The 25172-nt window shown below is 35.5% G+C and overlaps 1 protein-coding gene across 1 annotated transcript; it reads left to right on the plus strand.

Annotated features, from left to right (window-relative positions):
- The first annotated feature begins 421 nt into the window (after positions 1–421).
- LOC120084742 (cytochrome c oxidase subunit 5b-2, mitochondrial-like) lies at positions 422–12768 on the plus strand. Its single transcript, XM_039040567.1, has 6 exons — positions 422–749; positions 1086–1171; positions 1499–1549; positions 11419–11485; positions 11630–11709; positions 12286–12768. The coding sequence occupies exons 1-6, from the start codon at positions 572–574 to the stop codon at positions 12346–12348; spliced, it is 525 nt and encodes a 174-aa protein (XP_038896495.1). The 5' UTR covers positions 422–571; the 3' UTR covers positions 12349–12768.
- Positions 12769–25172: the final 12404 nt, after the last annotated feature.

Consider the following 25172-nt stretch of genomic DNA (forward strand, 5'->3'; position numbering starts at 1 on the left):
GGAAATATTATTATTATTTTTTCATATGCATACAATAATATGTATAATATGAAAATGATAAAATTTTAAAGAAAAAAGACATGAAAGCAATTTTTTGTTTGATGAGATTTAGAAATTTTGTCAAAGTTATTCTGTAGTTAATTTGTGGATTTGTTAAACTTATTTTGATGCAAAGATTTATTACATAATAACATAATTAATGAGTTTAAGGAGACTTTTAAAAATCACAACACTCATTTAAATTTCTAATACAATTTGATAAAATGTGAAAGTTTAGGGTCAAACTAATAAAATCCGATAAATTTAGGGGTCAAAATGATATATTTTTCCTCCAAATTTAAAAATAGATGCAGCACGTGCCACAAATTATGACTCGTGCGAAATCATTTTGGTGTAACCCGAGCCATCGCCACCTCCTCTTGACCAGTTCCGCCTTTTGCTTTTCTCCCATTTCCAAAAGCATAGAAGCTGCTGAAGGGCGAGAGAGTGAAGAATTTCTGAGAGCCAAATTCGCCGTCCAAGGGGTGCGACCTGAGATCATAGCCGGAGAATTCACCGATTTCAATCTACGATGTGGAGAAGATTGCTCTCATCGCCTCTCAAATCCTTAAAATCTCTTCCCTCATCATCGACGCCTGCATCCGCTCCGTTGGGATACATTTCCAAAGCCACTCGACGCGCTGCTGTTTCTCATGTTTCTCCTTCCCCGGCTGTTTCGCTTTTCGCTAGCCATTACGCCTCTGATTCTGGTAGATCTTGCTGTTTTCTTTGGATTTTATAGTCTCTGTCCCTGTATATGTGAATCTATGATACGAGCGCGAATGTGGAATTCGTTGTCTGATTATTAATCGATTAGAATTTTTGCGCGTGGATTGTTATGTATTTTAGAGTTTGTCACTGTATGTGTGAATCTATGATATGAGCGCGATTGTGAATTTGGTCTCGTGTGGTTATTTATTAGTTAGAATGTATACGTGTGGATTGTTAAGTGCTTTACAGTCTGTGTCGCTGTATCTGTGATTCTATAATATGAGCACGAATGTGGTTTTGATTTACTTTGGTTGTTAATTGATCTTTTAATGTAGCTGATACTGGTCTGAAGAAGAAGGTTGAGGATATAATGCCAATCGCAACCGGACATGAGCGTGAAGAGCTTGAAGCTTCGCTTGAGGTGAAATTCTTGTATTTCTTGTTACCTGGATCTCTTTCTGTTGTGTATTGCTTTCCCACGCTTCATTTGATGTTGTGAAATGTACTGGATTAAGCAGTAGTTTAAAATTTCTGCTGTAATTGATCGATTCATTTTGATTGTCAAACTGAGTCTGATATGGTAATTTTCACTTTCGCAAAGGCAGGTTAAAATTTATGCCTTCGTTGATTGTATCATTTTCATTTTCAAACTGTCTGGTTTATATTAATATTTTGATAGGCTGGATTCTAATGGATGTATTTCTCATTTTGGACGCGAGTCTCATTTTAGTTGGTTTAACGTTTGCAGGGAAAAGACATCCTTGACATAAACCATCCTGTTGGTCCTTTTGGAACTAAGGTTCGTGTAGTTTGCAATTAAATTTATCTTTGCTTGTTTTTGGTTGTTCGAAGTAACTCAGATGCTTTAGCTTTTATTCAAGGTTCATTCCATTGCACTAATAAGCTAATGGACACGAACACGCCAAGGACACATCTATTAAAATATATTATTTTTAAACAAGAGGGAAATTTAAAGTTAATGAGTTTATGGATTTATGTGCTTAAAAAAATTAGTTAGGTGCAATTGATTCTCCAAATTTATTATTTTTGTCATATATGTATCTACTTAGAATATGTAACAAGTGTTTGATGAATGTCTAACAAATGTTGGCCCGATTTTGATTTTGTACAACTAGATACATTTATTGCACTAACAAATGTTTAGTACTTATCCACAAAGTGGCGGAGTGTCCTGGTGTTCAACACATGTCTGAGACAGACACACTAACCAAACTTAAGTGTCCGTGCTTCTTAGTATTTAGAAGCAAGAAGCCATGCAAATTCTAATATCTATCTCACTTTCTAGCATTCTCTATAGCTTTTATTGTTCTGCTCTAGCCTGCTAACCTAAATCAAGTCTGGAGAATAAGGTCATTCAAAGAATCTTGGCCTTCCTTTTAAAGCTATAACCGACAATCTTATGCTCCTCTTCCAAACCTTACCTTTTGCATCTTGTATCAAGTCTGTTCCTTTTGAAAAATTTTAGTTTTATCTGGTTAAAAGATAATTTTTAGTTTTGGAAAGTTAAATGCTTGTGATTGGCTGCAAAAACTGTCTCTTTTGCTTCCTTTCTCTGAAGTCTGAACTCCAAAGTGTTGATTATTTATCACAAAGCACATGAATTGATGATTATATTTCTCAGTGTTGTGATCTTTTCATAATTTTTGTGCCAGTGCCTCTTTCACTTTGATGTTTTTTTGGGTACTTCAAGAGATATGCATTCTCTCTGTAGTTTGGATATGATTGGAAGATAGCTAGTCAGTGACAGAATGCCTTCTGGTTTTCGTTGTATGAGTTTCAACTCATTGTTGCACGATTTGCTTAGAAACGTTTTACCTCATTTTGGAAGATAATTTTGTAAATTGGAAATTTTTTTGAGGAAATAATCTTATTATATTTTGTTCATCTGAGAATGTAGCAAGGGAGGGCCATGTCGGTTGTGGGTTCGGGTGTTGAGCCTTGGCTTAGTCCTTTGGCTGGAAGACTTCTCCTTAACGTCTTTCAAAGTTGGAATATAAGGTGCATGAAGTAAGGTTCTCTCCTAATCTTTGACCAATCAACATTTGAAGAATAGAATCCTCACATTATAAAGGCAAACAAAACTGAAGTTCGAGAGTTTGGAAAATTTTGCCAATACCCACTTAGAGATATGGGAGTTCAAGAAGAGGTGTGTAGTGGATTATTTTTTTCTTCAGGAAAGAATGGTTATGCTGGGTTCAAATAAGAGGAGATCCTTCTTGAACATAATCGTATTTTATTAATCCCTTGGAAGAAAGCAGACTAAAGAAACACTACGCACTTTTTAGGAAGCTTGGGTATCAGGTATGATAAATCAAAGAGAAGGAAGGGTTTTTTGAAATCACTATAATAAACGGAGCAAACTGAAAAGGCACTTAAAAGTGGAATTTCAAACTCGCAGAATCCTGGTTTTAAGAGACTGAAGACAATTCAACTTGATAATAAGGATGACCCTCTCTTCAATTTCTCTGCCATTAAGCCTCATCCCACAAGTGTTGAACCAGAGGTCCTTTTGAGTTGGTATCCTCATACGACCACAAGCTAACATTGTCACTAAAGGTAGTGTTTATGTTATAAGTTATTCTACCCAATACTCCACCAAAATCTGACTGAAGCTCATTACCCAATTGGAACAACAGAATTGTAATAGTTTCACTCTAGAACAAGCGTTTCAATGGGACCATGGCCTTTTATTGGAAGAATAGGAGGAACATCTCTTTATGATTTCCAGTTGGACTACTTCGTAATTCCTAGCAATCACTATATGCCAAAGAGTATCTTCCCTGGGGGATCTCCATAACCACTTGCGAATAAGATCAATGTTTTTCAGTTTGATTATTTTTTATGATTAAACCTTCATTCATTACAGAAAGCGTAACAAGAGACCACATCAACCTAATGAAGTGATTACTCCTTTTGCCATTTGAACCTTCCCCAAAGGAACTCCTAGTATGTTGTTCTCTAAAATTCCACCTCTTCAAAGGGAATGCTAAAGACGGAAAGAAAGGATCAGGGAGATTGGTGAGGATTTTTTTTTTCTGAAGTTCACTGATGTCTCATTGCCTCTCCTCTCTCGACACACAATATTTCTTCAATTAATATAATTGTTGTTTTATGTTAAAAAAAAGGGTTAAGAGGCCATTGTTGATATCTGGTTAACATCAGTGAATGTTGAGGAGACTGAAAACTCTACTGCAGATTTTCTTTGCAAAATTACCATGAATCGGCAGATTGGACAAAGTGCCATTCAATAAGGTCAATCTACCTCCTTTGGAAAGGGAATTGTGTTGCCAAGAGTGAAGCCTCTTCTCATTTTTATCTGAATTGGCCTGCCAAAATACCTGAGGAGATGGTTTTCCATATAAAGATATCCCCAAGTAAGCAGTAGGCCGTTCACTCTCCTTGCATCCCTATTTGTTAGGAACAGAGTCCACCCAAACAACATTGCAGTTGATACCCAAAAACTTAGATTTTTGCCTGTAGAAGCTTCTTCAAACAGGCCAATTAAGTAGGTTATCAATATCATCTTCTTTGTTGGTGGTGAGAGAGAACACCAACTCGGGAGAGAGAACTTGTAAGATGAGGAATCTGTAAAACCTCCAATTATTTACACATATAAAAGGAGGGGTAAAATAGGAAGAAAAGAGGAGAATACGGTTAGAAATGAAGGTGATTCAGCAGTGAGGGTGGTAGAGGAGATAGTGGGGGATGAAAACGGTTGATGTGGGCCCAACTGCGTTTTTTTAAATAGAAAGAGGAAAAGAATGGAAGGCAGGTAGAAAAATAAGGAAGAAGTTTTTCCTGGGGAGGGGCTTCCAGAGCTACCTTGGCTAGATCAGGGTTCCTATTTGTTTGTTCTTTGTTTTCCGAATTTCTTTCATTGTGAGATTGGCTGATGTTGTCAATTTTGACCAGCAAGTTAATACTTGAATGAGAAGAGTAGTCATCTTTCTTCTGTTGCTGTTTGGAACTTCTTCTTAACCTTAATAGTGTGCCTGTATATTGGTTGTTGAGTCTCTTATTTGCAGGGGAGAAAGTTAGGTGATCGAAGGGTCGTAACAATTTGGTATTAGAGCCGTAACCTTGGGGAAAATGCGAGGAATGGCTTAGAAACAACTTGAAGAAAGGATGGAATCGACCGAGAAGGAGATGGCCGAAATTCGTGAGTTGCTGATCAGATTGTGCAAAACTTAGAAAAATTAACCGAGGAAGTGAGGGAAAGTAATTCTAGCAAAAAAAGGCAGTCGATGATCGCTGATAACAGTATGACCAAGGCAAAAGGTAAAATCGGGGAAGTAGAGCCATCACACACGGGATACGCAATCGGAGGAGACAAAGGGAAGTATAAACGTCTGGAAATGCCAATGTTTACAGGGGAGAATCCCGAATCCTGGGTTTACCGAGCCGAGCATTACTTCGAAATCCATGAGCTAACTGATGCCGAGAAAGTGAAGGTCTCCGTCGTCAGCTTCGCACCTGATGAAGTAGATAGGTTTCGATGGAGTAACAATCGCCGAGCCATCACCACTTGGGAAGAATTGAAAACCCGATTATTCGATCACTACCGGAAGGTGGGAGAAGGAAGTTTGTGTGCGCACTTACTGAAGATCAACAAGAAGGTACCTACCTACTCAGACTATGTCAAGAAGTTTGTAACCTGCTCCGCCCCGTTGTCGGAGTTGTCTGAAGAAGTATTAAGAGATGCTTTCTTGAATGGGTTGGAGGCAACCGTACAAGTTGAAGTCATCAGCCGTAACCCAAGAACATTGGACGACTGTATGAGGGAAGCTCAACTGGTAAATGACAGGAACTTGGCCCTCAAAATTGCACTGAAAGATCTGGGAGTGAATGGCCTGAGCAACAGGGAATCCCACCAGGGGAAGGAGTTGATTGAGAAGGCCCAAACAAAGGGAAATGAAGTGTTGCCAATGAAACAGGTTGCCATACCTGTGAAGTCCTTTCTCGCCAAGAAGGAAGCTCCGGTCAAGCGCTTGTCTGATGCCGAATGCAGGATAGGCTCGACAAGGGACTTTGTTTCAGATGTAGCGAGAAGTATTCTCCCGGGCATAAGTGTAAGTTTCGTGAGAATCGCCAGCTAATGCTATTCATTACTAACGAAGAGGAGGAAACAGGGGAGGAGATAGGCGAAGTAGAGGAAGAAAAGCTAGAGCTGAATAATGTGGAATTAGGTGAGAAGGCAGAGTTAGCACTGAATTCATTACTAGGCTTTTCCGCGAAAGGGGCCATGAAGTTGAAAGGGGAGATCAAGGGAAAGGAAGTACTAGTCCTCATTGATTCGGGGGCAACGCACAATTTCATCCACTAAGACACGGTCAGGGAGCTGGACATTCCAACAAAGAAGCACACCAGGTTTGGGGTTCGGAAATGGTAATGAAATAGAAGGAAAGGGGATTTGCAGGGGAGTGGAACTCGATTTACTTGGGCTGAAGGTGAAGGTTGACTTCTTAGCTATCGAATTAGGCCAGATGAATGTGGTTCTAGGCATGCCATGGCTGTGCTCTACAGGGTTTATGGGAATACACTGGCCAACTTTAACCATGAATTTTTGGGCCGAGGGCTCTCACATCATGTTACAAGGGGATCCATCGCTAACTAAGGCTGAAGTGTCTTACAAAATGTTGAGTAAGCAGTGGGAGGATGATGATATGGGATTTCTAGTCTTCTTCCAGCAACTTGAAATCAAGCAAGAGACAGAGGATAGTAGGCAAGAGGAAAAAGAAAGGATTCTGGCTTACCATTGATGATTCGGGTACTTTTGGAACAAAATCAGGACATCTTTGAGCTTCCTTCCACCCTACCTCCCTAGAGATCAGTAGATCACCATGTTAATATCAAAGAAGGGACTAACCCCATTAATGTAAGGCCATACAAGTACAGGTACACACAAAAAGAAGAAATAGAGAGACTGGTGCAAGAGATGATGCAAGCAGGATTTATTCGACCTAACAGAAGTCCATACTCGAGCCCGGTGCTTTTAGTCAAAAAGAAGGATAGGGGATGGCGATTTTGTGTAGATTATATAAAGTTAAACCAAGCCACGATAGCTGATAAGTTCCCTATACCGGTGATAGAGGAACTACTAGATGAACTACACGGAGCCACTGTTTTCTCCAAACTAGACCTCAAATCAGGCTATCACCAGATCAGAATGAGGGAGATATCGAGAAAACGGCCTTTCGCACACATGAGGGACATTTTGAGTTTCTTGTCATGCCTTTCGGTCTCATAAATGCATTAGCCACCTTCCAGTCGCTTATGAACCAGGTTTTTAGACCCTTTTTACGTCAATTTGTCCTTGTTTTCTTTGATGACATTCTAGTTTACATCCCTGATGTATCCACAAATGAATCACATTTGGGAATAGTGTTCAGCATCCTTAGAGATCATAAATTGTATGCTAACCCGAAGAAATGTGTCTTTTGTCAAGAAAGGATTCAGTACTTGGGTCATCTAATCTCTTCCAGTAGGGTAGAAGCGGATGGAGACAAAATTAAAGTGATGGTCAACTGGCCACAACCGAAGAACATCACTGAATTATGGGGGTTCTTAGGTCTAACAGGGTACTACCGTCAGTTTGTGAAGGGGTATAGTAGCCGAGCTGCTCCTCTCACCAAGTTACTCCAGAAGAATGGTTTTAGATGGAGTGAGGAAGCCATTGAAGCCTTCGAGGATCTCAAGAGACAGATGATATCGTGTCCTGTTTTAGCCGTACCAGACTTTAGCAAACCGTTTATCATAGAAACTGATGCCTTCGGAGTAGGATTAGGGACTGTGCTCACCCAAGGAGACCGACCGATAGCATACTTCAGCCAAAAGCTGCCCTCAAGAGCACAAGCCAAGTCTGTGTATGAAAGAGAGCTGATGGCCGTAGTCTTGGCAGTCCAAAAATGGAGGCATTATCTACTTGGAGGGAGGTTCACCGTCATCTCGGATCAGAAAGCCTTGAAATTTCTCGATGAACAAAGGGAGGTCCAACCGCAATTTCAAAGGTGGCTAACTAAGCTTCTAGGCTACAATTTTGAGATCCTCTATCAATCGGGACTGTCCAATAAGGCAGCAGACGCTCTCTCTAGAGTTCAAGAAGCTCCGAAATTACAAAGTCTAGTATCCTCGGCAGTAGTGGACCTAGATGTGATCTTGAGGGAAGTAGAGGGGATGAAGAACTCCAAAGAATTATAGCTACACTGAAAGAGGATCCTGAAGGGAAACCACCGTACCAGTGGAAGAACCAAAGGCTATTGTACAAGGGGAGGTTGGTAATTCCACGAAACTCATCCCTGATTCCTTCATTGCTGCACACCTTTTATGATTCCGTGTTGGGGGGCCATTCGGGTTTTCTAAGAACATACAAGAGGATGAATGGGGAGCTTCAATGGTCAGGGATGAAATCTGACATCCAAAAGTATGTAGAGGGCTGTGAGGTATGTCAACGAAACAAGACCGAATCACTCTCACCAGCTAGGTTGTTACATCCGTTACCAATTCCCGAGCTGTCGTTGGAGGAATGGACTATGGACTTCATTGAGGGGCTGCCCAAGGCGTTTACTACAAAGCAAGTAGCTGATCTGTTCATTCAAGAAGTAGTTAAGCTTCATGGAGTTCCTAAGTCTATCACAACCGATAGGGACAATTTTTCTAGGCAATTTCTGGAGGGAAATGTTCACATCCTTGGGAACAAAATTGAGAAGAAGCACAACATTTCACCCTCAAACCGATGGACAGACCGAGAGAGTTAACCGTTGCTTGGAGACATATTTAAGGTGTTTTTGTAATGAACAACCTACCCGTTGGAACAAATGGTTGGCATGGGCCGAGCTGTGGTACAATACAACCTTCCATCAATCCATTAGAACTACTCCCTTCCAAGCAGTGTTTGGTTGGCCCCCTCCTCCTATAGTTCACTACGGAGATCGGAAGTCTTCTAATGACAGTGTTGAACAGCAGCTAAAGGACAGAGACTTGGCTTTGAACGCTCTCAAGGAACACCTAGTGATTGCTCAGAACCGTATGAAGAAACAAGCAGATCTACATCGTCGAGAATTAGAGTTTGAGGTGGGAGATGAGGTATTTCTCAAACTACGACTCTATAGGCAGCGAACTCTAGCTAAAAGAAGTGAAAAATTATCTCCTAAATTTTATGGGCCATATACAATATCTGAGAAGATTGGGGAAGTAGCATATCGTTTGAATTTACCAGCTGAGGCAGCCATTCACAATGTATTCCATGTCTCTCAACTTAAAAAGAAGTTAGGCCAAACTCAGCAAGTTCAACACATTCCCCCCCTGCTGACAGAAGAATTTGAACTCCAAGTCAGTCCTGAACTAGTGCTGGGAGTAAGATGGAATGGTGAGACAGCTATGCAAGAGTGGCTAGTTAAAAGGAGAGGTCTACCTGAAAGTGAGGCAACATGGGAGTTTGCCCCTGCAATGAGACAATAGTTTCCAACTTTCCACCTTGAGGACAAGGTGTGTTTCGAGAGGGAAGGAATTGTAAAACCTCCAATTATTTATGCATATAAAAGGAGGGGTAAAATAGGAAGAAAAGGGGAAGAATACGGTTAGAAATGAGGGTGATTCAGTAGTGAGGGTGGCAGAGGAGATAGTGGGGGATGAAAACGGTTGATGTGGGCCCAGCTGCGTTTTTTTAAATAGAAAGAGGAAAAGAATGGAAGGCAGGTAGAAAAATAAGGAAGAAGTTTTTCCTGGGGAGGGGCTTCCAGAGCTGCCTTGGCTAGATTAGGGTTCCTATTTGTTTGTTCTTTGTTTTCCAAATTTCTTTCATTGTGAGATTGGCTGATGTTGTCGATTTTGACCAGCAAGTTAATACTTGAATGAGAAGAGTAGTCATCTTTCTTCTGTTGCTGTCTGAAACTTCTTGTTAACCTTAATAGTGTGCCTGTATATTGCTTGTTGAGTCTCTTATTTGCAAGGGAGAAAGTTAGGTGATCGAAGGGTCATAACAGAATCTTCTCCCTTTCCAATAGTTTAGGCCTAGTTTGATATGATAACCGTTTAGCTTTTGGTTTTTGATTTATGAAGATTGTGCCTTTTTTTAGTATATATATATGCAATTTGTTTGCCATAGTTTTCATCTATGATTCTATGAAACACAAACACTTCATGTGAGGCAAAGAATTCGAATTAGATACATATTGGGTACAAATACTTCATGTGACACGCAATTTGACATATCTGTTTTTATGCTGATCTTTTTTTAAAAGAAAAAAAGATCAGCAACTCATCTAAACTTTTTCAACCCAAAACTAAGCACCATATTTGAAAAGCTCACTGCTCCAATCCAAAATTGAAAGAAAAAAAATAACAATAAAAGACCAAACCCTATAACATCTAGTCTTTATCTTCACGTTTGAGTCCACACAAAGTCTTGCAAAATATAACACACTTGGCGTATTTGTTTTTACGCTGACTTTTTTTTAAAGAAAAAAGATAAGCAATTCATCTAATCTTTTTCAACCCAAAACTAAGAAGCCTATTTAAAAAGCTCAATGTCCCCATTCAAAACTAAAAGAAAATAATAATAATAATAATAAAAGACCAAGCCCTAGAACATCTAATCTTCATCTTCACGTTTGAGTCCCTTCAAAGTCTCGCAAAATATAACACACTTGAATATCTTTAACAAGTCAACGAAGAAGTTCTTTGTTTATCTTCCTACTTCTCCCTCTAATCTTCTTCTTCTTCTCTGGTCAATCCGAGTCCTTTTTCTATTGCATTCTATTGACTATTAGTATCTCTAATGTTGCTTTTTGTCTTGTATTTCAATGTTTGTTTTGTGTTTTGTACCATTGTCATTAACTCGACATTTTATGATTTTTCGTAGATTTAGTGGATTACATTTAGTATCTTTACGTTAAATTTACCTATATCCTAGATTTTTTTAAAGGAAAAAAACGTATCTTCAACATATTAGTATCCTAGTTTTTTTAGAAATTGACATATTACTGTATTTTATCATATCTGTATCCCGTATCCGTATTTGTGTCTATGCTTCATAGGTTTTCATATTTCCAAACTAAACATTTTAATTCTTAATCAATTTCCAAAAAGAACAAAAATAAGTATTTAAATACTACATTTTTTTAGTTTTTAGTTTCTTTTAAAACACTCCTAAAAAGTAGAATGTAGATAATACAAAGAAATCAATGGGTGAAAGTAGTGTGTTTATAAGCTTAATTTATTAAAACCAAAAACTAAAATCAAATGGTTATCAAACGGGACTTATTGTTTTGATTCTCATTTGGAAATAGTGTTGTTTAAGTGCATCTGTGATACAATGTGTTAAGCAGATCTACGCTGCATTGCTGCCATCTAAGTGGGGATTCTTACTGAGGTTTCTCCCATTTTATTAAATTTTTGCTTCATGTTTATTATTATCTATGACTTTGACTATTTACTTTTATGTTCTTATCCAAAAATTATTCACTTTTATGTGGGTTATTGATTACTGATCAGTTGTGTAATGATCCAAGGCTGACTGAATTCTACGGAAAAAGCTAGAACTTTGATTGCGTCCTATAGTCTGCTTCACACATAGAAATAATGTGAATGAAAGAAGGGTTTTTTGCATGACTTATTTCTGGGAGAATTCTTATACTTTTATTTCTTTAGGAAGCACCTGCAGTTATCAAGTCATATTATGATGAAAGATTAGTTGGATGCCCTGGAGGTGAAGGCGGTGGGTATTTGCAATCTCTTCTTTTCCATGCTTTTTCATAACTTCTGTGCAAGTCTCACCAAATGTTACATAAGTTAATTTTGTATTCTTTTATTACACATTAGAATTTTCATCTTACTTCTGTTGCTTCCTTTTTAATTGTAGAGGATGAGCACGATGTTGTCTGGTTTCGTCTGAGGAAAGGCGTGCCGCATGAATGCCCTGTGTGCTCGCAGTACTTTGTGGTGAGAATTCATTTTAAATTATTATGTTATGTTGTCATGGTATGGAATGCTGGACCTTTTTTTATTATTTTTTATTTTTTTAATCACACATTAGAATTTTTTTTGGGGTCCTCTGCAACATTACCATATTAGAGCTTCACGTATTCTATTTCCGTATTCTATTTCACAAATTTCATGGTCGTCAAAAATTGGCATCCTGCAACCAGCATGTTTTGGAATATAGCTCCATTTGAAGGGAAATGACACAATAGTGAAAAATACTAAAATTACAGTACTATAACTATGATTGTTGCAAATAGTTTTAAAATTCTTTTTTGATGATTGTTGCCTACATAACCAAAAATGCTACGATGGAAAGCATGCTTTTTGAGAAATAAATTATTGTTAATCTTTTCATGTACATATTAATGTGTGTGTTATTCTTTTCATGTACATATAAATATGTGTGGTAATCTTTCCATGTACTTAGCGATTAGGAGTTTCTCTGTCTGTCTTCTCCGATAGGATGGAGGCATCGGTGTCTAAAACTACTTATTGAGTCGCTGAGTTTTCCTAAGTGTAATTTGTGTTTCGCAGCTGGAAGTGGTGGGACCTGGAGGATCGCCAGATGGTTATGGAGACGATGATCATCACCATTGATTACAACCATGTCCATCCGTCCTTGAGAATAAACCTTGGTTTTTAGGAGAAACAAATCCCACAATTGCTGTAGTTCTTATTTAAAGCTGTGTTTTGTTTGTTTTCTGCTGGTCCTTGTTTCTTTTGCAGTTCCTTCAGCAACAAAGGAAATCTGAGTTTTTTTCCAAGTCAGTCAGAAGACTGCAAGTCATCTGCTAGAAAGTACGGTTTCTTTTGGCTTTTCTTCTATGCATTTCCAAATAATTGGAGGCATCTCAATTCTTTTCCATTAACTTCCAATCAAACCCATTGATCTTTAGAAAATAATCTCTGAGAACCTGCGAAAATGAATCGATTTAGGAAGTGTGAAATGGCTGTATGGAAGTGGTTTTAGGTGCAATTCCTTGCCTCTTTTATTGCAAATCTTAAATATTTCATACTTGTCCAGTGCGTTTTGTATTAACCTTTTTTTTTTTCATAACCCACTTTGGCCTTCAGACCTAACTTCTTGAGGGTAATGTGGTGCTTCAAAGTCTTTTTTCATAATTCTTTTAGGTAACCGTGATGCTGTTGCCTAGTTTGGACTCTGTAGTTGAATGTTAATCTGTTGAGAGGAGACAAATTTTGGAAAATTTTGAAGTTGGAATCATGGTTTTAAATTTTCATTGACATTTTTACTTTTTCATGGATTTGAATCGACATGTGGGATAAATCGACATTTTCATTATATTGTAGAAAATTTACCGAACATAAAAAACTAAACAACAAAAAGATGCTAGCGTAAATACAATACAATTACTAAACATGTAAAAAAAAACATCAAATGTTTATTTATAAATTTTTTTATAAATTTAAATTTATATTTTTGAATATCTTTGTTTTCGGAAATATCAGACATTTTCGTTGCATTCAGACTTTGATAAAATGCATTATTATGTGAACCAGAATGAGGAAGAGAAATCCCGTCATCTGTGATTTTGCCGTTAAAAATTGTATGTTGAACCTTCTGAATAAAAAACAATTAAATCGAAAGTTATGTACATAATCAATTCTGTTTTGAAAATGATTTTGTTGTCATGTGGGTATTTGAATAATACAATTTAGGTATTGATGTCTGAACATTTCAGGATTACTTTAAGTTATGCATTATTTGCCTCTGGTATTTGTCTTTATCTTTTGGAGAAATAATCAAATTTGTAACAAACTATAATGGTACCAATTTAGACCTTTTGGTCATTTATATCCATTTTCATTTTATTTTATTTACAAACCAGTTTAAAATTACTTCAAATAAATTTAATCTTTTCTCAAAATCCGGCCAAAGTAGCCATAAAAATTGTGACATCTTTTAGATGAAAAAAAAAAATCATAATGATAATTATCTATTTGAATCGAGTATTTTCTAAGTTACATTTTCAAGAAGTTTAATACAAATTCTAATGGAGTGTTTAAATTGTTTTTTTCTTCATTTTTTTGATTAACGGATAATAAGTAAAATAAAGAGTTATAGAGAATTCTTTTGAACTTTGTAATTTGTTTAAAAATACTCCTGAATTTTTACAAATTGCTATCTTATTCTTTCAAAAGAAGTTAAAAACTCCCTTACCGCTAGTTTTAAGATGAAAATTGTATTTACTTTGTTTTAAAAAATGTTTCAAATGTTCCATTAATATTTTTAAACTTTAAAATAAAAATAAAAATAAAAAAATCTTACAGGTTAGTATATAAATGAAATTTGTTAGCATCACATCCCAAAAATACCTCTGTACAATCAAAAGTTGTATTAATATTTTTAACTTTTAAAAAGATTTAACTATTTTGTATATGAAATAAAACTATTTAACTACACCACATAGATCATCTATCTCTTCCATTTCCCTTCTCTCATCTCTTTCGATTTATGGCTTTAACACTTTCCTAATTCTCATATTTTTTTTTCCCTCGGCTATTCAATACTCTCTCATCCCTTCTTTCATTCTACATTCTCCAAAAATCTCTACCATTTCTCCTTTTATTTCTCTCTCTTATGAAGTTAGGTATCCCAACATAGAAAATACGGAAATGAATGCATTACAATATCTTAAGAAACTACAAGATAAACAAGTAATTCAAGGTACACCTAATTCACTCACCAAATGCCTAATTCCCTCATTCTTTGCTTCTTCTATTTATAGCCAAACACCAAAATCACCTCCCTAACTAATTACTAATTCTTACCTTCATAGACATCAAAACTTTAAATAAATAAAACCCCTCTCTCTCAAAACTCATCAAAACGATGAATAGTTAAATACCACAATGACCGTCAAAGGAATACCATCTTCGATCATAGAGAACTTTCTTAATTGATCACAACAAATAGATTAATTTTAATTGCAAAATGGATAAGTACAGTCTTTATCGCTACAAATTTGGCAATGCATATATGTTCTTTCTTTTCCCTCTCATTGGTTTTCCTCAAACTTATGATCCAAATTCTTAAAATGCTTTCTCTTTTTGTGTATTAAACCCAAGCAACGCACTGACTCACGCTCGATTGGTTAAAATATTCAAGTCCTAGAGTTCCTTGTTAGTTCCATTTTTCTCCTTCCTTTTGCTATAGCCTATATATACCATGATTTAAGAGTGTAATTTTGGAGATTGGGAACGGAAGAAGGGGAGAGAAGATATTCAAGAAAAAGAAGGAAAAAAAAAGGATAAATTAATAGAGGAAAAAATAGAAAAGGTTAGGTCATAGATTGAAGTATAGGAAAGAAGAAATTGAAGAGAGAGATGATTGAGTGCAGATGAATAGTTTCCCATCCATATACGTCCTAATGGTAAGGCGTATTTTAATTCCTTTTTTAAAAGGTTAAAGGTATTAATGTAACTTTGGAAGATTCACGGATATATTTGAAAATGAGGTACCAAAAGTTTTAGTCCATATACTAACGATAAAGATATTTTTTAATATTTTCTTAAAGCTTAAGAAAAATAATGAAATTTTTGAAAAATTCAGATGTATTTTTTTTTAGTTCCTATAATTTAGTCCAATATAAATAAGTTTGAAATTTGACTAAAGTATCATTTTTGGTCCTACACTTTAAAGCTAATTGAATTTTAATCTCTATATTTTTAATAAATATGAAATTCAATTCTTTAAAGTTAACGTTTAACGAAATTGGCTAAATAATAATAATAAGTTTGAGGTAAGGAAAAAATATAATATATAAATATGTTTTCAAAATTTATAGTGAAAATGTTAATAGATAACAATTAAAAAAATCAATATCCACTAAATTTAAAATTTAATAAAAAAAATTTAAAATTAGAAATTTAAAAATATATCAATTAAAATTAAACAAACTTAAAAATATAAGAATTGAAATGATATTTTTACCTTTAACCTTGCAATTTCCATCCCAAGATCACTTTGAAACAACGCCAGAAATTCTCACGACTTTGTAGAAATTTATCACTTCTATAAAATGTCTAACTCAAATGAAAAGACAATTGAGATGCGCAGAAATTTCTTTACAGAAAATTTACGATTTGTGATATTATATTTAAAATTGGATCAAATTTGATCAAATTTCATCTAAAACATTATGTCATCTTGTAATTTTGGAACAAAATCTATGTTTGGCCATAAAATAACGAAAGTAATTATTTTAAGAATATAACTATATCAACAAATTAAAGTTGGGGAAAAATTCCCAACATACCGTAACAAGAAAAGGAAAAAAAATATTACAACATGTTAAAATAGGGTTAAAGATATGATTCTTTGTTGATACAATATCACGTATATATATACATGAAAAATACTAATATATCTCTCTAATAAAACTATGCTAGATGAGAAGAAGATAATTTAGAATAGCCAAAGAGAGCATAGCTCAACTCGGTTAGAGATTACAACGTCTACACTTTTTATTTTTTTTATTAACATATTCACTATAAATTTTGAAAACATATTCACACGTGTTTCTTTGCATGAAAATTATTTCATCAATTTTGTTAAAAGTTAACTTAGAGAGACTAAATTTAAGAATCGATAAAAATTCAAAGGCCGATACTAAAATTTAGCATTTAAATTTCAAAATAGATGGACAAAAATGATATTTTAACAAAAAAAAATATATATATAATTTAGAATAATATAACATGCTATTCCTAGAGTAGGAAAAATATATCATACCAAAAGAGAAAAATAAATGCAAAAGATGACCTAACTTCCAATCTCAAAGACGTTTCAGAATTGGTATACAAGTCTAACTTTACTCACTTTTTTTCACCAAACATATGAATCAATTTCTCTCTCTTGAATATTATGTAAAGGAATTGACATGACATAAACGTCTCCCAAATTTGACAACTACTTAAAATAATTTTAAAACAATCTCGACGTTTATATTCTCTTTATCAAAAGAATTTAAATAAAAATAATTTTTTTAAAAGCACTTTTTTTTTTCTAATCAATTCAATCAGGCTCAATATCACACATGGAAAAATGTTTCACTATCTTTGAATAGAAAACATCAATATGAGTAAAGTTCCATGATTATTCTCGAGGTTGAATTATCAAATTTTCACACCCAAAATAGAAAAAAAAAAAAAAAGAATAAATAGAAAACAAAATAGCTTAAGTTATGCACACGGTACAACATTTTAGAGTCACCATCTTTGAATAAATAGCTTAAATTATGCACATGGTACAAATATTTAGCTATGTACGCATATGAGAAGAATATTTCGATCACATAATTAGTTGACATATATTTAATTACATAGTTTTATATTATTCTAAAATATTACTGATTTGACTAAAAGTATAAAGATTAGTTGTTGTGGGTGAATTTGGACTAGATGGCATAATCCAGTTTATGAAGTTCACAAACTATTCGTTAAAAAAATGACGAAACTTGAACCAGAAAACTACATCCTAGCTCCAAGGTAAGCATGGGAAGAAAGGAGTTTGGGTCAAGGCCCAAACTGACTTGCTTGGCTTCGACCTCGGTCAAGGATGAGAGCGAGGTCCCTCCTTATTTGATTAATGAAGCTTACTTTGACCTATTTGCACTCGAAAAAAGGATAGTTTGAATCAAAATTCCAAACTGACCTCCTTATTCTCTTATGGACTCGTATGAGAACCTATAGCGGAAGGAACTCGTATGAGGAAACATTACCTCTATAGAACCTTTTCTCCAGTAAACTCGTATAGCAGAAGGAACTCATATGAGGAAACTGTAATTATTGGATACAAAGTTTATAGTAAACATACAAATAGATATGCATTTAAAATCAAATTACAACATGCTTTTCAAGAAAAGGTTTCAAGAAACATTACCTTTGTAGGACCTTTTCTCCACGATTTCCCTCGAACAAAATCACGTACAACTTGAAGACCTTCTTCAAGATAGATCTCGAACCAAAATTGGACACTACCACAATGAAACCTTGGTATTCTCAAGGTGAGAACCTAGGAGTGGTGGGTTCTGACTATTTTGGTTGAGAGGGAAAGGTTAATGTGAAGAAGGAAGATTGAGAATTTTTCATACAAAACAAACTCACAGAATACTTCTGTCCTTCTCTCAATCAATCGTTCAACAACAATAGTCCTACCAAGAGAAGAAAAACTATTTTTCTTTTATTCAACTTGCCATAAAAACATAACCACCCCACTAAAGTGGGTGGGGAGAAAAGATGGGGAAGGAAGTTGTAACTCCCTTCCATATTATTTAAATAATAATAATAATATAATATAAATAAATATAATAACTAACTTATCATATTATATTTATATTAAGTTATATGTTATATCAAATATAACATATAACCTATAGTTTTAATATTGTACCACATGCAATATAAATTATAGTTTATTTTCTCTATTTTATGGCATTTAATATAAATCTCATTTATATTAAATTTAACAACTATGAATCCCATTCATAGAAAATATATTTGAATCTTATTCAAATATTATTTCCTCCCATTAAGCTATAATGTATCAAATACATTATGACAATTATATCATATATAATTGAAACAATTTAATTATATCATATATAATTAAATCTCTCTATTAATTTGAACAATTCAAATTAATCCAAAAACTGATTCTCAACTAAATCCTATTGAGTTACCAAGGGGACCTCATGGAACTATAGCTTAAAGCTTCAACGGCACATGAATAATTAATTAAACTCTTTAATTACATTATTTATCAGTCATTAACTGTTGAACACTCCATTAAAGATTGACAGTTGCACTCTTCGCACTACAGATATATTTATGTGTCCATTGGATATAATCAATCAATAGTACGATGATCCTTTACATATTGCTCGTAAGTACAGTTGGGCCAAATTACCGTTTATCCCTTGCAGTTACATCTACTTCTTAAGTACCATTGATTCCTCTAATGAACAATAGATCATAGTCCTACTATGACTAAACCCCTCTCGGGCCATGAGAGGGTGTGACGCCACATTATTCAAGACCTGAAATCAGCCCTTAAGGGAGCAATTTATCTACTTACCCTTGCTTCAGGGAAGGAGTAAATTCCATCTTGCGTAACTGTGTTCCTAACTCCCCAATCAGACCAATTCCCAAAATTGTAGGCTTGTTGAGTCGACGATCTGACCACTCTCACCCATATAAATCAAATGACCGTCCTCATAGGCAGGAGTTCACAACTCACTCAGGATTCAAGTCATATTACCTATGGTCATCCTGGTGAAATGTAAGTCTCTATTATGAACGGTGTTTTTCTCTCACTCTTGTCAAGAACTGGGACCAACACCTCTTGCTGTCGCTGCAATCGTCTACCCAAAGCTCTCGCTGTCGCTCAACAAACGAACAATCTTCTCCACGAACAAGAAGCAACTGGGACACCACCACTCAGTGACCTTGGTATTCTCAGAGTGAGAATCCAGGAGGTATGGGCTCTGTTGGATTTGGTAGAGAGATAGAGGAAACAACGATCGTATTCAACGACCAAGCAAGTGGGAGAGGTTTGTGTCTATCGTATAGACTTATGCTTGATCGTTTAGTAAGGTACACGATCATTTAGGTGTTGTGGCTTGATCATTTACACGATCGTTTAGTGAATCTCGCTCAGGTGCGTGGTCGTTTAGTAAAAATAACACGATTGTTTAGACAAACAGCGCATGTACACGATCATTTAGTCAACACTTGAAGCTGTCGTGTGGGCTCTTGTGAGCTAAACGATAGGCAGTGTACTACCAATGAAGCGATACTACGATTTCTTTCAAAAGTGAAAACAATTTTCATTTTATCCTTCCAGCTATGAAAACTGAATGCAACCTCCCACTTTCATGCAACTATTGTATGAGTAGTTGAACTATTGGGTTTTATGTTCTAAAACTCGATAGGCAGTGTACTACCAATATGTAACTATTGGGTTTTATGTTCTAAAACTCGAGGTTTGTAAACAATAGAACTTATTCTGAAAATTCAATAAGTTGTTATTGAATATATTGTTTTTTCGAAATCCAATAAACCTAAGTCCCTTGACTATTATATGAGTACTTGAACTTTATGTGGAGATATACAAGTAGATCAGGTTCGAGTAAATAGTCAAAATGATCTTTAGTATATGAATAAGGTTGGGTACCTTATTGTAGTACCACTATTGGATGCGGCATGCTCTGTAATTATTACAAGAGTTGTAAAGTGCTATAAACGAAGTGATCCTAATTTGTTCATGTTGGGACATGAGGAGTGGGGGTATCCTGTGCAAATGAGTTTTGTACAAGATCGGACCACGAAACCAATCACTCTTACTTTATAACGTTGTTTACTGTTTAAGACTGATTATTTCAAAGTGATAACCTAGGTAACTTGACCTTAATCTAGAGCTAACTATGAACTCCTGTTTGTTTGGGATTATCCTTTGATCTACAAATGGTGAGAGTAGACCAAATGTCTCTGCTCAATAAGCCTACCATTTTGGGGATAAGATCAGATGAATAACTAGGCACATAGGGTGCAAGACGGAATTCACTCCTACCCGATTAGGGTTAGTAGATAGGTTGTTCCCTTTAAGTGTTGATTCTGGGTCTTGAACAAGAGACCTCACCCTTTCATTGGCCCAAGAGAGATTCGATTCGTTGATTGGATCACAAATCAATTGTTCATTAGGGGATCAGTGGGACTTAAGAAACAAGAGGTAATTTCGGGGGTAAAATAGAGATTCGACCCAACCATTATTACGAGCAACCTGTGAAGGATTAACTTACTAATCATGAATATATTAAGTGGACATAATATATCTATAGTGAAGGGAGTTCAGCTATGGTATTTAGTGGAATCACCCATTAGTTAATGAATGGGGGTTAGTTCGGTCTAATGAGTTTAGTCGATTAATCTCGAATCGTTGGAACCCATGATCTGTAAGTCCGCGAGGGCCCCCTACTAGCTCGTAAATGGATTAGCTCTAGAATAACGTGATAAGTTAATTTGAAATGTTCAAATTAGAATTAAATGGAATTGGAGAAATAATATTTAAATATGATTTAAATATTTGAAGATTGAATTGTGTAAAAATTAATTTAATATTTGATATTAAATTAATTAGAATTTATTTAAATTGTTTAAATAATTATTTGTCACTTTTATTAAGAAAATTAATTTATGAAATTAATTTTGTAAAATTAATAATATTTTCAATTTTATTAAAAGAATTTATTTATGAAATCAATATTTGAAAAATTGAAAAAGAAGGACAAATCACAAAAATAGAAAATTGGCATTTTCCATTACTTCTTCAAGTAGCTCACTAACAACCGACCATCTTCATTTCATTAACTCTAAGCATGAGCTGCATTTTATACAACAAATCTCTTTGCATGATTGTCTACAATATATTGAAGAGATTGGAGTGATTTTGAAGCAATGCAACCGATCAAATTTTTCTGAAAAATTCGTGAGAAGAAAGAAGTTAATCACGTTGGGTTACTGCTGTGAGTTAGTCTCCAAATTCTCTTAATTCAGACTTATTTTGAGTCCCACAACTCAATCTAGAGCACCAAGAGGATAGTAGGGAAGATCTTGAGGTGGTCTACAACAAGATTCAGAGGAGATTTGTCTTTGGATTCAAGCTTTGAGGAAGTTCTACAAAGGTATGTCACGAAACCCATTTATTTCTGCTGAAGCATGCTTTCATTTCTGCTAAAATTAATGAATTAGAGTGCTTATGAATCCTGGTCACTTCCGTTGCACGATGGTATGTTCCAATAGTAATAAATGTATCTATAAGGGACTTTTTGTCTAAGGTTGGTTTTTGCTAGGCTGGGGTACTTAAGTCGATGGAAACGTTGCACCCCTACCTGGGAACCTACATGGAAAGGTGAATTAGATAGATTTGTTCAATGCATGTAAGTTTGATGAAAGTCTATTAAAGAGTTTAATGAGACTTGAATCAAAATTGTTTAATAATCAAAGACGAGTTATTTTTTAGCAAATTAAACAAACATTTAGATAAAATCAGTACCTGGATTTTCCTAAGTTAATTAACCCTAGGTAGAACACTCATTAGGAGGAAAATGGGGTATATGATACTCGTTTTACCTCTACCCATTTCTCCCTAAAAGTTCACACCGTTAGATCTACTCTCGGCTTCGAGGCACCATGGGTGTCCCCCTACAGGTGGCATTTGGGTAGGTCAATACCAAGGTGAATGGAAGAGTGTTTGTATTAAGTGAGAGCAAGATGTGTGACAACACATCCCTTGGTCTCTCTCATTAGGATGGATAAAGTTTCAATCATCGCCTCTGCATCGTGAGTGTTCCCCTAAAGGATGGTTGTATTGCATGATGCTTTATTTAATCTCCAGAAATGGATAAGATGGCTTTAGTCGCCTTTTCAATCGGCTTTTCCCTAAGTTTGGCTCATTAGCGTGGGACTCTAGAACTTAAAATGAGGGGTTACACTTACACAGAATTGTTAAGGATGTTAACAAATTCTGGACCGAAGAATGGTGACTATCAGTTACAATTACAAGGAGTTGTTTCTGTCTAATGGTTGAGAATGCCTCATTTCAGTGAAGGGGCACTTGATCACCATATGGTGACTTTTGTCCTGCCTCACTGAAGCACCATTGCAAAATAGATGTCACTCAGAGTACACAATACTATTTTGCTAAAACTTGATTGGTTTTCTTAAAAGTGGTGTAATGTAAGTAGACTAAAATAAGTTTGTTCTTTTTCAGCAAATTTAAAATGGCTACTGCTACACTTAGTTTACTTGTTGCCGATAAGTTAGCTGACAAGAACTATGCTAATTGGAAAAATACGATCAACACTATTTTAATCATTGATGACTTGTGTTTCATCCTGATGGAGGAGTGTCCTCCCATTCCACCTCCTAATGCTCCTTGAAACGTTTGGGAAGCATATGAGCGTTGGACAAGGGCAAACAAGAAGGCCCAAGTGTATATCTTGGCAAGCCTTAACGAAGTCTTGGCCAAGAAGCATGAGCCCATGCTCACCGCCCATGAGATCATGTAGTCCCTGATGGGAATATTCGGACAACCGTCTGTACAGCTCAGGCACAACGCTCTGAAGTACATCTTTATTGCCCGTATGCAAGAGGGGGCATTTGTTCGAGAAAACGTTCTCAACATGATAATCCACTTTAAGAGGCAGAGATGAACGGGTCAAGCATCGATGAGGTCAACCTTATATGTTGTTCCTGATTTAAAAAGGAACTTAGTTTCTGTAAAGTGTTTATTAGAACATTATTATCAAACCAACTTTTCTTTCAATAAAGTGTTTATTATAAAGAACGGTGTTGATATATGTTCTGAAAAATGAAAAAAAATTTGTATGTGCTAAGGCCGTTAGCAACAAATGCCCTCCATAACACGTAGATGTTCAAAACTGTTGTAACTTAACATAAGAGACTTAGAATTTCTCCATGTAGTTCAAAGCATGTCGTAATTTATTGTTAAATGCATAACTAGTCTGTTTGATTGTGAATACGGTAATTCTATCACAATGAGTTTGGAATGAACTTGCTTTCGCTCAGAGTTACTCTTTGATAAGAGTTCCCTCAATTGGTATCAGAGCCAAGTTCTGATATTCCAAATTCATGATGCAAAGAATAGAATTTACTTTCTCGGTGGGTAAAGCATATCTACATTCTGTTTAAGCGTTAAATATGTGTTTGTGGATGTTGATTAATGGAGTTTTCTAGGATGAAGCCTCTGGTTGTTTAAATTCTTTTACATTCAAAGTTAATTGCAAGGGCCCTTGTGTTTTTGGGCGTATTAACTTGCTATCGAGTCTGTAAATTCAAAGTGCTTGAGTCTCTGTGAGTCATTCGTGGTGAGGCTTCAAGGCAAGGAGTTACTGTTCTTCTTGGATGAAAAAGACCAAGCGTTGGTCGGGTCGTGTAAACGATGGGGAAAATGATCGTAGAGTATCGGATACTCGGGAGCAGGTTGACGTGCATGCACTAGACGATCGTGTAGCTTAGCAAGCTTCATTGCTTAGTTCCTTACTACACGATCATGGAGTAAAAAGTTTACTTAAGTGCTTGTTATGTGATCGTCTAGACGATCGTGCTTAATTGCAACGTCGTCATCTAAACGATCGTTTAGGCTTGCGGGTTAATGTCTTATGTGCTAAACGATTGGGTACCTCATGCTTCATCGCATTGTAAATGGTACTCGATCATAGCTAAATGATCATGTATACCTGGTTGCGCTTACTAAACAATGGGGAGCTTCGCCTAAGCGATTCAAGACCCGGTTCGCCTGTGAACTGGTTTGCTCGCTGGAAAATGTAATAGATAGATTTTTTATTTCCGTTTTTTAGGCGGTTCATCCCGGTCCATTAATCTTTGTGAATATACATAGGATGTATGTGATTTATATGTCATATGATATTCCATATAGAAGAAATCCCACCTTAGGTTATGCATTGGTCATGCATCATCTCGTTATTGTAAGTGTTATGATTTAGAGAAGCATGATTTAAATTACATAAGAGCATGCTCATGCATCATATAATATAAGAGTTATATTTATGCATGCATTAAGCATAGACATACATCATCTTTATATTATAAGTGTTATAGTATAAGGGTGTATGGAAGCATGTTTGCTTGGTTCAATACATGTAAATAAAAGTTATGTATAGTAATGAATGGACATTGCATGAAGCATGACATGTAGGTTAATTTTATAAGCATTATAAATACTTAGTTGTGTGGCAATGTGTATGGTTTTAGTTGTTTCTTTTATAAGAGTTATAAGGAAATTAGAACTAAAATCTATAAAGAAGACATGTATGTGAACTTAGGTTTGAATCATGGTTTTAAAAGTGTTTTAAAACTTGGTGGAGATAGACCTAAGATCACGGTTCTAATGAGATTAGCAACCTAGGCTTTAATCTTTTAATCAGTTTAATAGGATTAAATTGACTAATAAAAGGTTAAAGTGTATCAAATCTATCTATAAGGGATCTTTTGTCTAAGGCTGGTTCTATCTAGGTTGGGGTATTTAAGGTGACAGAAACGAAACACCCTTACCTGAGAACCTATCTGAAAAGGTGAATTAGATAGATTTGTTGCATGCATGAAAATTTGAGGATAGTCCATTAAAGAGTTTAATGTGACTACTTGAACTTATTTAACTTAAAAGACAATAGTTGTTTTTGGGCAAATTAAATTGACTTAGATTAAAATTAATAGCCAGACGGTCTAAGTTCATGAACCCCTAGGTAGAATATTCAGTGTGAGGTACATAGGGTATCTGATACTTCTTTTAAACCTCTTCGCGTTTCTTCCTATATTGTCCACACCGTGAGATCTATCCTCGGCCTTGTGGAACCCTG

This window comes from Benincasa hispida, chromosome 1, assembly GCF_009727055.1.
Source record: "Benincasa hispida cultivar B227 chromosome 1, ASM972705v1, whole genome shotgun sequence".
Classification (NCBI taxonomy): Eukaryota; Viridiplantae; Streptophyta; class Magnoliopsida; order Cucurbitales; family Cucurbitaceae; genus Benincasa; species Benincasa hispida.

Excerpts from the sequence above, each read along its gene's own strand:
- LOC120084742 (XM_039040567.1), top strand. The coding sequence starts at position 572 with ATGTGGAGAAGATTGCTCTCATCGCCTCTCAAATCCTTAAAATCTCTT. Across the intron at positions 750-1,085 it reads CCATTACGCCTCTGATTCTG|CTGATACTGGTCTGAAGAAG; the intron begins GTAGATCTTGCT and ends CTTTTAATGTAG. Across the intron at positions 1,172-1,498 it reads AGCTTGAAGCTTCGCTTGAG|GGAAAAGACATCCTTGACAT; the intron begins GTGAAATTCTTG and ends TAACGTTTGCAG.